Genomic DNA, 17,404 nt, shown 5'->3' with positions numbered 1-17,404 from the left:
GTTCTGTAAGTGTAAAGATAATTAATGAGTAATATAATAATAAAGGTTCAGAAATGTTTGAGAACTAATGAGAAGAGGCAAGACGAGATGAGACAAGGAAGGAAAGAAGGAAGGAAGGAAGGAAGGAAGGAAGGAACCAACCATCCAACCAACCAACCATCCATCCAACCATCCATCCATCTAACTATCCAACCATCCATCCAAACATCCATTCAACCATCTAACCAATAGGAGGCGCTCCAAGCCCAGAAAAGAGATATATCAATTTTTAAACAGATTTTAACCGAGTTTAAATTGTGAATCATGTCGAACTTGCACAAAAAATATCAGTTATATAAAAGGAACATTATACTGAATGGATAAAACTGAAAAATCTAAAATGGCGTTTACAAATTTAAAGGAAATTAATAAACAACCGCGGACTGATTCCGCCATCTTTGTTAGTGGCAAAACCTTCCATCTGATCTCATGCACAACTCGTGACAACATTCTCATTTGAACGCATTTAAACGAATCAACTTTGTATATCTTCCCTCAAATCAAACGTCATACGACGCTTTAACTGTTACATTTATCCAAGAATTCACTTTAACCTACTAAAAATTAAGATACATGTGACAAAATCTGGGTGATACAGCAGGTGTCAGTGAGGGCGGAAGTAGATTCCGTGCTATTTCCGTGTGAAGGTACAGGAGAAATGCTTGACCTCAGGACGCGTACAGGATCCGAGAAAACCTGCAGTGTAAATGCCACTGAACACTCACCGGTAGCAGGGATCTCACTAAGGAGGTGAGTGACACTGTTTCATCAGCTTATAACAAGAGATAATGTCACGTGTATTGTAAGCAATGATGCTTTATGAGATGTACCTGAGCAGCGAGGTGTTTTATAGCCTAGAAACAAACAGCTGTTAGTAACCATGATCGGATTATTGTGACAGATCATGTGTGGCTCTGATTGTTGTAGAATAGCTTTAGATCTCATCTAAAGCTGACACTGATTGACACTGATGAGATTTTTTTGTAGAATGCTACTGTTTTTTTTTTCTCTGTAACATAGTTTCATGATCACCTGCAAGTGCAGGTCGTGTTCATATTGGAGAGCAATATTTTAACACGTGATAAACGTGATACGACACAGACTTGCTTGTTAATCAGCCCGAAAATTCTTTCCCCTGAACCTGATCAGTGATGATTAAGATGATCTGGAGGAGCTGTCAGGATGTAGGACTCTTCTATGCACTGTTCCATTTTGACATTAAGTGTACATGGAGATATTAGTTCTATAAATATAAATATATGACTGTAATTCCTTATCTTGTCTGTTTTTGACACGCTATTCCATGCTTCAGGTGTTTTAATCTCACAGATGGTCTGAGTGTATAATGTTTCTCTTTGGGGTGTATCCTGTTCACAAACATGAGGCGCATTGGGAAAATGTTTACCGTGAGTAAACGCTTTCAAAACCATGAGAGCTCTCTAACCAAAAAAAACCTGAAACTAGTTCATTCGTTAATCTTCAGTAACTGCACTACACTGGTCAGGGTCAGAGTGGGTCCAGAGCCAGGAGCAGGAACAGGATCTTGAAGCATAAGGTGAGAATACAACATGGATGGAAGAGAGACAGGGTGTATTTGATTTGTCAAGGTTGGAGTGAAACTCAGGTGTCCTGCACAGAGCCCTGACCTCAACCCCACTAAAAACCTGTAAGATGAATGCAGACTGTTGCCCAGACCTCCTCACCCAACATAAGAGTCTGATCTCATAGCTGAATGAGCACATCCTCAAACAGAAATCCTTCACAAAAGAGTGGAGGTTAATATATCCACAAAGGGCCTAAATCTAGATGTTGAAAAAGAAAATATAGATTGTGATGTATTTTTCTGTGAAAATGTAAATAGCTTGTTCTTGTTTGTACACCATAGCAATTTACCCCTGATTACAGTTTTAAATTTATTAATATACAATTGATGCATTTATAGTTACATTTAATGGTTTAATCTAACTCTTATAAGCAGTAGTTCACTCTCTGTATTATACTGTATTACATTTTGTGCATTGACATCAACCTATACTTTATATTATAGGTGGGTCTATGCTCAGATCTGCTTCCATCTGCTTTCATCAATGAAAGTAGAAAAATATTTTAGTGACTTGAGTGTCAGTGAGAGTTTAAACATTAGTTTTGTAAGTTACCTCAAAAGGATATGAGGTGTGTTTTATCAAATATTTTCGTGTACCATGAGGCTAAAAGATTAAAGATTGGATTGTAATGTTATGTCGCCGTCACATCCTGCAGAGTAGGAAGCGAATTAATGACTACAGAAGTTCTTTCTTTATTTGTTTTTCACATATTTGAGAATGTTAATTTTTTTTCCATACTGCGTTGCCTTAATACATTGATTTGTGGCCATACGGGTTCATTTGTCACATAAAAACCCCAGTGTTGCTTCATGTTAGAAGTTTTTCTTTATCGTCTTTAACACATTTTTCAACCAAGGTGTAAGAGAAGTTGTTAAACAGTGTAGAACTTCAGAAGCAGCACTTGGGTATGCAGGGCAAATAAACCTCACTTGGTTATCATGTAATTACCCAGGTCCATATTAGACTTAGCACCTGTTTTTTGTATGTTTAGATCTCAGCATTGTAATGTCTAAGAGTACAGGGAAGTTTTATTACCATTGATTTACTATATTTATTTCAGATACCAGTGAAATCTTCCAGTGTAGGAGTGCAATGCCGCTCTGGTCCATCAAGGTGCTGGTGTGGACCCCTCTTCACCTCTTACCCTGTTCCTCCCACCATCCTCCATTTGCAGTCTTCCATTAGGAAAAAAGGTATCTTCAACCATAGGGGTATTTTATATTAATTACTATTGTTACACTAAAACATTTTCATTTTGTATTTTAATGCCCAAATTGTGTCCCATTTGTCCAGTTTGAGAAATTGATTTTCTCCTTTATCTGATTCCTTGTTCTTAGTGTCAAGATGCTGCATGCAGTAGAAAGAACACACTGGTGTGGTCTGCCATGTTGGAAAAGATCTAGTCAGCACTTCCTTCTAGCTCTGGGCTGGTTGCTCTGCCTATGCCCTCCTGCTGGTAAGCTAGATTTACTTATGTTGATTTTGTATGCAGACCATATCACTGTGGTGGAAACACACATGGTTCATGCAGCCTTATTGTGGCTTTAATCTTTGTATTTTTTTTTTAAAAAGCTGCTTATTCATTTCATGACTTTTTTTAAGCTTGTTTAAAGTAGACCCTCATTTCAGAAGTACATTTTGTAGTCATTTTGTTAAAAAAAAAAAAACCCCAAAAATGAAATTAATTGAATCATGATCTTATACTGCTTATTTTGAAAAATTTGTGAAAAAGTAATGGTACATATTGTCTTTTCTGAGATAACGGTGTACTAATAATAATTAATAATTTAAGCTGATTTAGCAGCATTAACTGTATTTTCTTTGCATAAGTAACATATTTCTTGTTGTTTTAGTTGAAATAGCTGTTCCTTGTCTTTATTTTTATAAATAATGTCATACCTAAAGTTGAACATGTTTGATTAAAAAATTTAACCTAGATAAAATAATTTTGTGCGTTATTATGTAAACTAAGGACACAAAAAGCAGCTCAGTCTCCTGAAGATAATTCATGATTGGTGGTTATCAGAGTGTTATTAGTGCTGACCTGTTAAAGTAAATTTATATTAACTAAATTTATGTTATAGTAGCTGATTACCTACAAACCAACTGCTAGTCACCACAACAAAACTCCTCATAACCCTATAACATAACCAATAGTCTGTAGAATGTGGTGATTATGGTCAATCTCTGCCACTTCAGTTTTTATTTATTTATTTTTATTTGAAACCAGACTCACCAGCGGTTTCTTTGGCTTCAGTATGAACAGGGAATCACATTTTAATAATCACAATTTAAATTGCCATTTTTATTTCTGGAACCTCACTGTTCAGCTCCATTGTTCTTTTTCTTTATTTGTTATTTAGTTGTCTAAAATATTTGTGCCGTCATCTTTCTTTGTCTGTTATTACATTGTTGCTGATTTTATATCTGTTTAAATGGTTGTTACAGTCACAGACTGATGGTACCCGGACTGAGTAGTTCGATTCAGGGAGGACAATAGTTGCTTTGTGCATGAGAGAGCAGCTTTCTCACGGAGGGGGAATTGGGAGAAAGGCTTGCAGTGTGTCCCGTCTCTAAATTAAACCCCCAGGGCCTTTAACTGCCATCATCGTGTCTTTAATAGTGATCCAATGCTGCTCGGAGCTCCTTGGACTGTGCTGCGTGTTTTTGAGTCAGAAGAATAAAGAGGTCGAAAGCATTGCCGCAGTGTCACATCCTGCCTTTTTGGGAAGGAAACAAATTAAATGTTGCTAAGTGAAGCAACTTAAAGCTGTTAGTGTTCTGTGATAAAGGATATGAGTAGCTTTTGTTATGAAAAGAAAAATTTCCTCTTCCCTATTTCTGTCGTTTGATGTTTACATTCAAAGTGAAATGAGTACAAACTTGGATTGTACAAAATTATTGTATAATTTGTTTTGATCGGTATAAAAAAACCAAGATTACTTTAGTTGAATCATGACAATGTTGTTCCACTTTTAGCAAAATTTTGCTGGGTGTCCGAAGAGATTTATTGCTGTTATTGGCTCCTATACCCTAGAATTGGCTCTTTAAATCAGATTAATAAGCACACACGTTTTTAATAAAGTATCTTAGCAATTAAGACATCCCTTTAGAGGGATATCCTGAGGTCTTGATTCCAGGCTTCTTAGCACTTATATTGCAAGCATTTCATTTACAACTTCTGGAGACTGTGACCAGTGTTTATTTTTTCTACATGATTGCAAGAGGCAAAAGAATAATCTTTTAAATATATAAAAATGTGGTTGTGAATCATTCATGACATGAGAGTCTCTGAATGTGTCATTCTGCTTGCCTTAACATATAATTGAGGCATACCTCAATACTATCTAAAAAATACTATCACGGTCTTCTAACCAAACTCCATTAAATATCTAAGTGCACTGTACAAGCGACAAGAGTAGATAGCATCAGAAGTCATTTAGGGTTGGCCATTTTGAGGGATCCTCTCTTTCAGTTCTGCTTTAAGATTAATTTTATCTCACAGAAAGGTTTCAGTTACCAGATAGCAGCAGAGACCATTTTAGACATGGATACGATTTTGTACATAATGCATGTGCCAATAATCAAACAAGTGGCAATAATTTACACAATTTTTCTCTCTCTCCCTCTCTCAGGTGTGGTGGCGGGTATGTGCAGAGTGTCAGGTGGTGTGTTGGGGATCCCCTGCAGCAGTGTGATTGGCTTAGGCTGGCAGCCGCTGGCAGTAGACCAAGGTGGCACTCATTGTTGGGAATCATGCTGCCTGGAACCCTCGTGCAGTGCAGTCTGGAGCCTTGGGGGCTACTGTGTCCTGCTGAAGTGTGTTCGGGCCAATGGCTGTGAAATCTCATCTCTGCCACAGCCACACATCAATTCTCTCGGTATCCTGCAGCTGCTCGACAAGAATAAGTCAAAGAAGGGGAGAATTCCACGGCAGGCATTGCTTGCTGATGTTAATGGAGGGCCTGGGCACAAATACAGCAGTCATGTAAGTGCTGATCATTTTATTTATTAGTTTATTATGTATATTGTAAAAAAATGTTTAACTAAGTATGGTTCTTAGGATTTGCACAAGGTATGAGTTTTTTGGCTTTAACCTAGGATGAATTGGGAACTCAGCCCTTCTCTACAACACCAGCGAGTGCAGCTAGTGGGATTTTATTCTCTGAATCAGCCAATAAAGCGATGAATGAGCCGGTCAACAGCAGCAGAGAGGAGGCAACTTTATCATCCTGGCAGAATTCAACATTGCCAGAAGACAATATGGATCATTCATCTTCCAATAGCAGTTCTGGGTCACCAACAAATGCGCCTTATTCTTCCACCCCAGCAGGGACTCCACCGGGTATGAGCTACACCATTACATTGAGTTTGTACTGTTACACCATTACATTGAGTTTTCAAAAAGAGCTCTATACTTTGTAAAACTGCAAAGGCTTTTCTGCAGGAGGAAATGTAAGGTTTCCATGGCCATTTTTGATAAGCTGGATATGGGTATAAATGCTGCCAACTTGGATTGTATTCAGAAGTAAGAAGCTGTCTGAATTAGAAGTTTGCAAAGAAGGCTGCCTTCTTAGGTACCTTAATCTGGCCATCTTTTAAATGTGTCAAAACATCTTTCTATCAGTAGGACTGACAAATTGTGTTGTATACATAACAATTTATTTCTAAAAGGTTGGTTTAGTTACAGAATATTTATTATAATATTTGTCTATTGTCCCCAGTAATTCTTTATTCTGTCACCAAGGACCTTTTTGGGTTTAGAGACTGTTGCATGTGCAATGTGGTGGAAATTCACTGCTTTAAGAAGTCACTACTAACACTTGAATGTGTCTCAAGCAAATATTAATTTGATATTTGTATTGATATTAAAATATTAAGTACTGATTAATGATCCTGGATAGATACTCCTGCATTACCCAAACTTTCTTAAGAGTGTTACAGAGTGCAAAAAAATGGTTCTCGGGATTTGCATGAATATATTTAAAAGGATACATTGATTATTCATCATAAGAGAACAAAGAATAGAGTACTTGGTTGGTTTTAAACAAACTTTTAAACAAACGGATCTTCATTACCATAGTCTTCCGTCCACATACCATAATAGAAGTTTTTCTTCCTTACTTAACTGTCAAGAAAAGTGAGTAGAGAAAATGAAGGATTGATAACTGATTCCTCTTCCACTGTTCAGATCTTTGCTATGTGATAAGAATATAAAGCAAATCTCTTACACACATTACACACAGACTAACACACATTTTTACGTCATGTAACACATCATGTAGAAGATACCTAAAACATTTCACATCATGTAGAAGATACCTAATTTTAGCCACGTTTTTTTCAGGAACCTCAATAGCTATCAAAGATCTGCCTTATAAGACAACTGATCTAAATACATTAATAAAATGTCACATTCTCACTGGTATTCTGGACCCAGGATTCAGACAAATCTAATTTTGCTTTGCATTTCACTTGTTTTATCAGTAAATACTGATCCTAATCCTGATTTGTTTCCAAAACAGTGAAGGAGCTGGTGGTATCTGCTGGAAACAATGTGGAGGTCACTCTTCCAAGCAGTGAAGTGGAGTTGAATGCTTTTGTAGTGCCAGCACCCCCTGCAGGTAATTTACTGCAATTGAATTACTTGTGTGCTCCTCTGTGATGGTGTCTTATTTATTAAATAGTATAATGTTTTTTTTATTTTTTTCTTCTTTTTTTAGGGACTAACTATGCCTTTGACTGGCGTTTGAGGACACACCCTAAAGACTACAGTGGAGAAATGGAAGGAAAACATAGCGGCACACTCAAACTAAGCAAGGTTAAAGAATAATAATTAGAATTTTATTCATTCATTCATTTATTCATTCAGTCAAGCATTTAATACAATTAGTTTTGTTTGATTAGTTTTGTTTTTTTTTCTCCTCAGCTGACTGTGGGTCTGTATGAGTTTGAGGTGATTGTGGATGGTGATGGTGCACATGGTGAAGGCTATGTGAATGTTACAGTTAAACCAGGTGACTGCTTTTACTTGTTTACTTTTTACTTTTTCAAATGCAACTTACTGACAGGGCAAAAAACAATAATTTGTGTGATCATCAGCGGTGTTTCTAAAATATTTTTAGTTTGTAATAAAACGTAGGTCAGGGAAAAACAAAAATTAAATAGGGTCTTAATTGTCGTCATGGTCTTCAAATTGGTTACTTTATCTTTTTTAAAATGTAGTTGATATGGTACATGGACTTCATTGTATCTGGATGAAAAACAGAAATATCTCTATAGGAGGTTCACTATAATGATATCTACAACTGGTATGAATTGATTGACTGCAGAAAAGTTTTCATTTAGAGGTGACAGTTTATTATATTTGCTCCCTGGGGAAACGGACACCATGAATATGACTTAAGTGATATTTTTAGAAATCAGTTTCTGCAGCAAGCTGCTTTATAAAATATTTGAATAGTCTAAGCTTTTTCCATTTTTATAAAAAAAATTTCCACAGAGCCAAGAGTCAATAAGCCACCAGTTGCTGTAGTTTCACCAAAGTACCAAGAGATCTCCTTACCAACGAGCTCCACTGTGATTGATGGCAGCCGTGAGTATCAGTTTTTGCTCTTGTGGAAACCCCACTGTTTAAATAGACGTTTATTAATACTTAGAATCGATTCTTAATGCTTATAATGAAAACGAAATGATTTGTTTGTAATCTAAAGTGCTGGGGTTTTGGCCAGTGATCTGTTAAATGAGCATATTGGGTTTCAAACATACAGGCAACACTATATGGTGGTAATACTGCTTAGGAGCATAAATATAGTCCCGTTTTGTTTTTGTGATTGATTTTCTGTTCAGTAAAGTCTTGCATTGGATAGATTGTGTAATGATTTTCTGCCACTGTTTTAAAAATATTTGTAATGCAGATACTGTACATTTAAGCTGGTGTTTATGGGCAGTATATTTCTGTATGGCATTTTCAAGTCAGATATCTGAACCAAAAGTCTGCCAGAGATCCACCAATTGAGACGCATTTTGAGTGGTGACACAAGGTGATAAGATTAGATTAGATTCAATTTGTTATTGCACATGGGTACAAGGAAACAAAAAGCTCATTTTAGTGAAAACTGGTGTACAATTTATTTAAAGGTTTATACACCACTTCTACAAAAACTGGTTATTGTATCATTTAAATAGGCAAATAGCTATATGTGTATCCGCTCTTAAACAAACCAGACAGTCAGGTTTATATGCAGGTTTATATAATGTTGCCATTTACTAACTGGTACATGTGCTATAATCTGTTTTAAAGACTGGTATTTTATTAATTTTTTACAGGCATTTAAAAGTCTTTCTAACAATAAATAAATAAATTACGTTGACTGGAAGCAATAGAACTTTAATATGGTACACAACACGGATGTATTGACAGCTTAATACAGATATTAAAATTACAGTTACTCCAATGGCCCTATGGCATGTGCAGTACAAATTTACACAACACTCTTGAGAATTACACACTGCACCACCAGTTAAAAAACTTTGGATGCTTTATTCTAAAAGATTGTTGTTTAAAGCTGATAAAATAGACAAATTGTGCGCATTTGTCCTAACATTTGTGCTAAAAATGTACCTTTATACAAACCATACTTGGCCAGATTTTATGTCTTTATTTTCTTTAAAAGCTTTGTATCTTTTTATTACTTGTCCTTAACACTTTATAATTGTTTAACAATATGAAAGCACCAAAAGTGTGTTAGAATTTTTGGTGGAATAGTTTAAGTCAGACAATGTGTATGTATGTATATTATCCAGAAAGCACTGATGATGATAAGATAGTGGCGTGGCACTGGGAAGAGGTGAAGGGGCCGCTCCGAGAGGAGAAGGTCTCAGCAGATACAGCCATTCTCACCCTTACCAGCCTTGTCCCTGGCAACTACACCTTCAGGTAAAAGCATTTCAGCAGGGTCAGACTGAAACCTAATTAATAAATTACTCCACATATTTGAATTATAAGCATGAACAATGGGATCTGTGATGAGCTTTTGTAGATGTCAGCAGCTGCCTCCTTTTTTCTAATATGTGGTGGAAGAGTCATATGACACTTCTCTTTTCTTCACCTAATTGATGAGTACTTCATCATTTTTAGAGGTGCAACAATACAGTATATAATAGTAATGGGACATTCATCAAAAACAGTACACCAACTTGTGTTTTTGTTGCTCAAACCAGGGGTTGCTTGCTGGTGTTTATATTCCTTTTTTTATATATTTGTTGTGTGATCATTGTAATTCTGGCCTTAATTTATCGCAGTCAAAGAGTTTTCAGTAGTCAGTTTAACTTGATACCTGGAGACACCCTGTAAATCTGTTGCTAGAAGTAAACACTTTGTGATTGGGCCATTTGCTATATCGCTTACACACTTCACAGTATCAGTAAGAGCCCGAGGTGTTTTGGTTCAGATTACACCAAATTAAAACCCACTAGCACCACTGTAATTTCAGATACATTCCAGCAAGAAAAGAGTTATGTAGAGCAGAAAGCACTAAATAGCAATAGCAACCAATTCTTTTTAATCAGTTATCAACAATAATAACTATTGGATACTTTATCATAGTTACTATTGTAAGTTGTATCTAGTTAAACTTCAAGTTATGTTTGCTGTTTTAAGTGTGAATGAACATTTTAACCTCCTTTAAATGTTATCCCGTTGTGAAACTTCTAGAAGTCTGAGTGATGTAATTTTCTTAGCTCTGTATACAACACTTATTGACTGTATTAGACAGACGTCTTGCATACATGGCTAACCAGGCTGTTTGCATATTTTTCAAAATTGCTTTACACGGTTTAATATCTCTTTTTAAAAGCTTCTTTTACATTTATAATTACGGCATTTTGGCATATGCTCTTACCCAGAGTGACTTACATTTATCTCATTTATACAGCTGAGCAATTGAGGGTTAATTAAGATCCTTGCTCAGGGGCCCAGAAGTGGCAGCTTAGTGGCCTTGGGATTCGAACTCATGACCTTTCGATCAGTAGTCCTTAACCACTGAGCTTTACTCTTACATTTTTGTAGCCTCACAGTGACTGACTCAGATGGTGCTCAAAACTCAACCCAAGCTATGCTGTCAGTTAACAAGGCGATGGACTACCCACCTGTAGCCATCGCTGGAGCCAATCAGGTCATCACCCTCCCACGCAACTCCATTACTCTCTATGGTAACCAGAGCACAGACGACCATGAGCCTCTGGCTTATGAATGGTCACTTAGCCCAGAGAGCAAGGGCAAGGTGGTGGAGATGCAGGTAAACAAAAGATGTTTTTTTAATATACTTTTTGCAGTTTACTTACAAAGTTGTTTATTTTAAAAAAAACCTTGAGTGATGCACAAGACTATTACAATTACAATTACTATAACATGATTATTACAAAATAAAGAAATAACATAAGAAGTTAAAGGTGGATTGATGTGTATCTGTAGGTTGTGAGTTTTAGGTGATGACTTTTAATTATTCTTTACAGAAATTTGTAGTCACAACCACAAGTTTACATACATTGACACTTTAGTACATACTGTATAATCTTTATTATGTATTTCTATTGCACAATATAGCTGAAGCCAATAACTTTTACATGCAATGTAGAGATAGCAAAATAATCAGCATTGTATGTTAAGATATTAATAGTGAAAATGATATAAGATTAAAGATTATCTTCCTTTCTGAATGTATTATACATGCCCACCTTGTATAATATAACTAAAGCCACAGAAGACTGAGTCTTCTTTAGCATCTCATTTTAGATAGCAATCCTTCTAAAGACACCTGCAAAATGAATGGTGTACCTAATAATAGTCTTGGTGTACCATAGAATACAGAATTAATTAGTAGATAAGTGTTTTCGGATGCCTTAGAAGATATTTAAACTTGCATAAAGAATACTGAAATATAAATCTTTCCTGTAGGGAGTACGGACACCCATTCTGCAGTTATCTGCTATGCAGGAGGGAGATTACACCTTCCAACTAACTGTCACTGATTCATCTGGACAGCAGGACACGGCACAGGTCATGGTCATTGTACAGCCAGGTGAGTCTGATAACATCCTGAGCACCATATAGCACTGACCCAGGCTCAGCCAACCACTGTGTGTATACGTGAGCATGGGTGCTGTGGATTCTCTGTCATTAGAAAATAACAAGCCACCAGTAGCAGACACAGGGCCAGACAAGGAGCTGACACTTCCTGTGGATCACACCACCCTCGATGGCAGCAAGAGCTATGATGACCAGAAAATTGTCAAGTACCACTGGGAAAAAACAGAGTCAGTACCATAATTGTCTGATTCTCTTTGACTCATGTATATGAACACTTTACAAAAATACATATGTGTTCATGTGATACAACAGCAGTGCTTGAATCTGTGGCTTCATCAAATAACTGTGTGATGATGCAGGGGTCCAGATGGTGTGAAGATAGAGAATGCAGATAGCTCGGTTGCTACGGTAACAGGACTTCAGGTGGGAATTTACACTTTCAAGCTGACTGTAACGGACGAACGGGATCTGCAAAGTTCAGACACGGTCACTGTGATCGCTCGTGAGGGTATGTAGCTCGGATGAAAAAACCACACCACCTATGCTTCTGAATGTTCACTTGCAGTAGCATTTTAACATACAATACAATTCTAAAGTCTTTTACTTCTCCCTGACGTCAGAGTTTGACCAGGTACCTATAGCCAAAGTGCAGTCCAGCCCCACAATCACTCTACCTGTCCGTACAGCCTTCTTGGATGGCTCCCGGTCCACTGATGATAAAGGAATTACTAGTTACCTCTGGAAGAGGGATGACAGCAGTCCTGCAGCTGGGGTGAGATATGTTCATAGGAAGAGCATAGGAATCTGGTCATCATGTATGCCAGTGTTTCTGATTATTTAACTCTAGAAACTCTAGAAGGAGCTAGTTATTGCACTTTTCAATGAATGAGTTCATTCATCAGCATTTCTAGGTTAAATATTTTGAAGTATCATTTAGAGTGTGTTTATATAGATGTGTTGAAAGAGGGCATGAAGTTTATTGGTACGAGAGTAGAGGATGCAGAGGATAGAGTTAGGTAGAAACAGATGAATCGCTATGGCGCCCCCTAACGGGAAAGCTAAAAGTAGAAAATGTAAAGTGTGTTTACAACTTTAACCAGTAAAACTAGTTTTGCTTATTTTTTTCATGTTTAATGTGTACAAATTCTAAAACATCTTTATATATATATATATATATATATATATATATATATATATATATATATATATATTTAAGAAAATAATGCTTTGAATGTGAATCTCATTTATTTATATCATTTTTCTTTGGAAGGATGTCCTGAATAACTCTGACCACCAGGCAGTGCTGTTTCTTGGCAACTTGGTGACGGGGAAGTACACCTTCACACTGACTGTAACAGACAGTAAAGGCCAAAGCTGCAGCGACACTGGCATGGTGGAGGTGCACCCAGGTGTGTGTGTGTGTTTGTGTGTTGTCATGAACATGAATGACTCAACCACTGAACAAATGTTTACTTGTATTCAATTCAAATTCACAAAGAAGATACTATGAAAATGCAAGCTGATAATAAAGGAGTGACATTTTTTATCTATTTCATTAATGCACTGTATCAGAAGTCTATGTTAATTCCTGATATGGTACAAAATATAGGGAATAGAGAATAAGTTGTAAAGATTGGATTATTAATTTTTAGTTTTTTTTCTCTTCTTGTTGGTAGATGTATGGGAGCGAGACCTAGTGGAGTTGGTGCTGGAGGTGGCTGTATCTCAGGTGTCTCACAGGCAAAAGGACATGCTGTTGAGACAGGTAGCTGTTCTGCTGGGCGTACTGGACAGTGACATCATTGTACGGGAGATCAGCACCTTTAATGAGCACAGGTCTGTCTAGATACCACATTAATCCACCCTGCTGCAATGCCTATCATGTTCTTTGCCCCAGCCTCGGATACTTTGCCCTTAGAGCATCTCATATCTTTTGTACACCTTTCTGGCCACAAGCAGTCTTAAAAGTTAATAAATATAATCATGCATGTTTATTGATGCATGGTTAATTACTTACTGGTTAATTGGTATCTGTCATGGCAGTTAAATCTGTTTCTGGAAATTAGATTGTTCATGGACATTTTAAATAATGAAATGTACCAGACCCACTAATTCATGCTAAAAACATTGATGTTATATATGAGAGATAACACCCCATTTTTTTATTATTATTATTGTTGTATTTTTACATAAGACTTGAATAATTTATGTATAAGACTTGAGAGGAGGTTAGAGGTTATAAGCTTTAAAGGAGGTTGAATTAAATAGAAGAATATGTGTTTAGTTTTGTTTTTGTAGCCATGACAAAAGAGAAATCTTAAGCTTGTGTCATTCACTGAACATTGAATTTATGTACAGCGGGTAAAATAAGTATTGAACACAACATCTGGTGAAAATTTCATGTCGATAGCACCTTTGGAAATAAATTTACTGAGAAAAATGGTGACGTGTTCAATACTTATTTTACCCACTGTATGTGTGTCATTCACTTTCTTCAGCACTCGTTTAGTATTCCTTGTGTCTGGAGGACCTGGGCGCTCGCCGCTATCTGGTCACAGTGTTGCCACAGGACTCCGTAACAAACTGCACAAGCAAAAAAATGACTTCCTCATTTTCAAGGCTAGGCGTGTGGACACAGTCGGTTAGTAGGAGCAATACTTTATTACATGCACCGCTTGACTCACATTTGTAGTGCATTATAGTTAAAGGCTTATTGTGCGTGTGGATTATGTATGCAGTTTGCCAGCTAAACTGTTCAAGCCATGGAGAGTGTGACTCTTTTACCCGTCGCTGTGTGTGCCACCCTTTCTGGATGGAAAACTTCATCAGAACTGAGCTGGGTGATGGAGAGAGCAACTGTGGTAAGCAACACATGCTTAATAGATACCGATCACATCACATATTCAATATTTGTCCAGTTCAGTGATCTGGATTTCTCTTTCAGAATGGAGTGTGTTGTACGTGACAATAGCGTCATTCATGATAGTGGTTGCCATTGCAACCATTGTATGGGGCCTCATCTGCTGTTGTAACAGGTAAAGATGGAAGAATAATGCGAAAATGGGAAAAGGGAAACGGACCACTTAAGCCTGTTGTTCATGGTCTTCCAGGACAGTATGGGGTTCTTTATTGTCCATTTGAGAAACAGGATAGTAAGCAGCAAGTGATGATTAGTAAAAGCATATCATTTGTTTTATGGTCACTTTTTAGCAATTTTTGTCGTGACATCATCTGTAGAAGACAATCAATTGAAGTGTTTATTCTAAAATTACATATTACATTATTACATTATAATTAATATAATTACAGTTCACAATGTATAATTACAGTTCACAGACCTATTTTATGGCAGAACTCTTTAATTTTACAAGCAATCTGAAACAAAGAGGCAACTTTGCATATGTACACAAACTAACTGTTTAACAATAATAAACAATAATTCTTTTATAAAGCACTTTTTTATCTGAATTAATATGCTAATGCATTGAGCAGTATGGATGGATGGATGGATAAATAGATAGATAGACGGACAGACAGACAGACAGACAGACAGACAGACAGACAGACAGACAGACAGACAGACAGACAGACAGACAGACAGACAGACAGACAGATAGATAGATAGATAGATAGATAGATAGATAGATAGATAGATAGATAGATATCCTTATCTGTCTGTGTGCATAATTTGAACAGACGCAAAGGAAAAGTCAGACGGAAAAGTCGATACAAAATGCTAGAGGGAGAAGACCAAGACAGCATGGAGCTGCACCCACCTAGAGCAGGTAAAGCTGCTACAGGAAATGTTACTGAAAATAAACTTACTAGAATATATTTATCTTGATTAGGTGTTCATTTTCTCTCTTTTAGCTCGGCTGAAACCCGTACCTGCGCCCTCTTCATCTGCTCTCATGCACTCAGATTCAGACCTGGACAGTGATGATGGACAAGCAGGTGTCCCCTGGACTGACCGAGAGCGTGGTCACCTGCTGCGCCCCCAAAACGGCTCCTTGCGCAATGGCCAAGGGCCCCACAAAACCAAAAAACAGAGAGAAGAGTTTCTATAGTGACTAAACGTTGCTGATATGGACCTTGAATGCCACAATGATATGTCACTTAGAAGCCACTTAGCTGTATGTAAGGGAAACAGGACTAAGTGTAGCCTTTCTGAATCTCTTCCCAATCTGAGCCAGAAGACACGATGATTCGGTAACTAGGGCGTTCACTCCTTTGTTGCTGTCTCTATCTTGTCAGATGTTTTTTGAAGCGTAGAGCCATTTACCCCCAGGGTCAATGAGAATATATTTTAGAAGGAGATACTGAATACGTAAAAGAATTAAGGCTGCTTAAAAGACTTGAAACTTGAGCAAAACCAAGTATCTCTCTGAGAGAGACACTTAGTCCCAATCCTGAGACTGTCTGACAGTCTCTTCACTCATCAAGCTTTGATAAACTACTGACCTAACCCCTCTTAACACTGCCTTGAACATCCATTAACTATACAGTTTTCCTAAACATGTGGCAATAGTGCAGACCCAGAGCTTGTCCTCAGCACTGCACCTGTCTTTTCCAAGTTGTATGACTGCATGTATGATTGTATGGTGAAAGATTTATTTTACTGAAAATACTGCATGTATTATATCTGACTGTCTGGCCTTTTTGGCAGTGTGTGTACCTGTCACTGAAATCACCAGCAAACAACAGTGAAGTCTGCAATCTGCTTAGGTTTGTAGCAGATATGAGAGCACCATATTGCTAAAGAAATAACAATATTAAAGATTAATATACACTGGACGTAAATCCGGATCTCGCCTTCAGCTTTGCATCTAAGCTCGTGAAAAATAAACAGGGGAACAAGAAGCTGAACTTGGCACTCACCTCAACATATAAACCGTGTGATCATAGATGACAATTGTACGTCTTGTCTCGTTTTAAATTTATTTTAACTGGTCACCTGATCCTTGTGCAATTTATACTATTACTCTGCTTTCACTGGTTCCTTTCTGGAAGATGTTGATGCTCACTGATCAGATTAAGAATGTCGATGATAAAGGCTTTTGTGATATTTTTGTGTTCAGTACATCCATTTTTATGTTGTTCTTAGTGATGATATATTAGATTACAGATTAACTGGACTACTTGAATTCAGTGTCCACATGGTAAACACTGAAAGAACTGTGATATATTTATGTACACTGATTCTATTGATGCTGTTCTCACAAATGTATAAATGGGGTAATCGAGACCCCCACTGAAGGCAGGAAGAAGAAAAACAAAAGAGGTTTACGTAATTACTTAAAATCAGTGTTTTATCGAAATACTCCCTGTCATGTGATTTCATCAGATGAGACTGGATTATCTTAATTAAAATCATGTGATTCTACAATTTGTGATTTTCATGGTGTGGGGGGAATCATTATAAAATGTGTGAAGTGTCTTTTTTTTATTCTGTACCATTTAAGTTAAGAGTTTAAGATGATAACTAAAGCTATAGCCAGTAGATTTTAGAATTATACATCATTTTAAAATACAGGATATAGGAGTTGTCTGAAAACAACAGTCAAAAACCAGGAAGCAAATGTAAATACTATAACCTGGGTGTTTGCATAGGGGCAAGAACAAACAAGAGGGCACTTTGGCTGCACCACCTAATTTATGTATACACATTCAT

General features: G+C 37.0%; 1 protein-coding gene across 2 annotated transcripts; it reads left to right on the top strand.

Annotated features, from left to right (window-relative positions):
- Window positions 1–629: 629 nt before the first annotated feature.
- Window positions 630–17,119, top strand: kiaa0319l (KIAA0319-like ortholog). Of its 2 annotated transcripts, XM_060897047.1 has the most exons (23): window positions 655–789; window positions 1,523–1,594; window positions 2,704–2,836; window positions 2,981–3,099; window positions 5,279–5,631; window positions 5,745–5,988; window positions 7,169–7,267; window positions 7,367–7,464; window positions 7,573–7,660; window positions 8,146–8,238; window positions 9,450–9,582; window positions 10,714–10,942; window positions 11,602–11,725; window positions 11,828–11,960; window positions 12,093–12,241; window positions 12,354–12,505; window positions 13,004–13,142; window positions 13,410–13,569; window positions 14,232–14,374; window positions 14,472–14,594; window positions 14,678–14,768; window positions 15,430–15,518; window positions 15,604–17,119. In XM_060897047.1, exons 4-23 carry the CDS (start codon window positions 2,988–2,990, stop codon window positions 15,798–15,800), a joined length of 2,949 nt encoding a protein of 982 aa, XP_060753030.1. In that variant the 5' UTR covers window positions 655–789; window positions 1,523–1,594; window positions 2,704–2,836; window positions 2,981–2,987; the 3' UTR covers window positions 15,801–17,119. The 2 variants fall into 2 exon arrangements, with proteins under 2 accessions (XP_060753029.1, XP_060753030.1); XM_060897046.1 differs by lacking the exon at window positions 1,523–1,594 and having other exon boundaries at window positions 630–789.
- The last annotated feature ends 285 nt before the right edge of the window (window positions 17,120–17,404 follow it).

Source organism: Tachysurus vachellii, chromosome 21 (genome assembly GCF_030014155.1).
Source record: "Tachysurus vachellii isolate PV-2020 chromosome 21, HZAU_Pvac_v1, whole genome shotgun sequence".
Taxonomy (NCBI): Eukaryota; Metazoa; Chordata; class Actinopteri; order Siluriformes; family Bagridae; genus Tachysurus; species Tachysurus vachellii.
The sequence above is the reverse complement of the archived record's forward strand: the minus strand, read 5'-3'. Positions and strand labels throughout refer to the sequence as shown.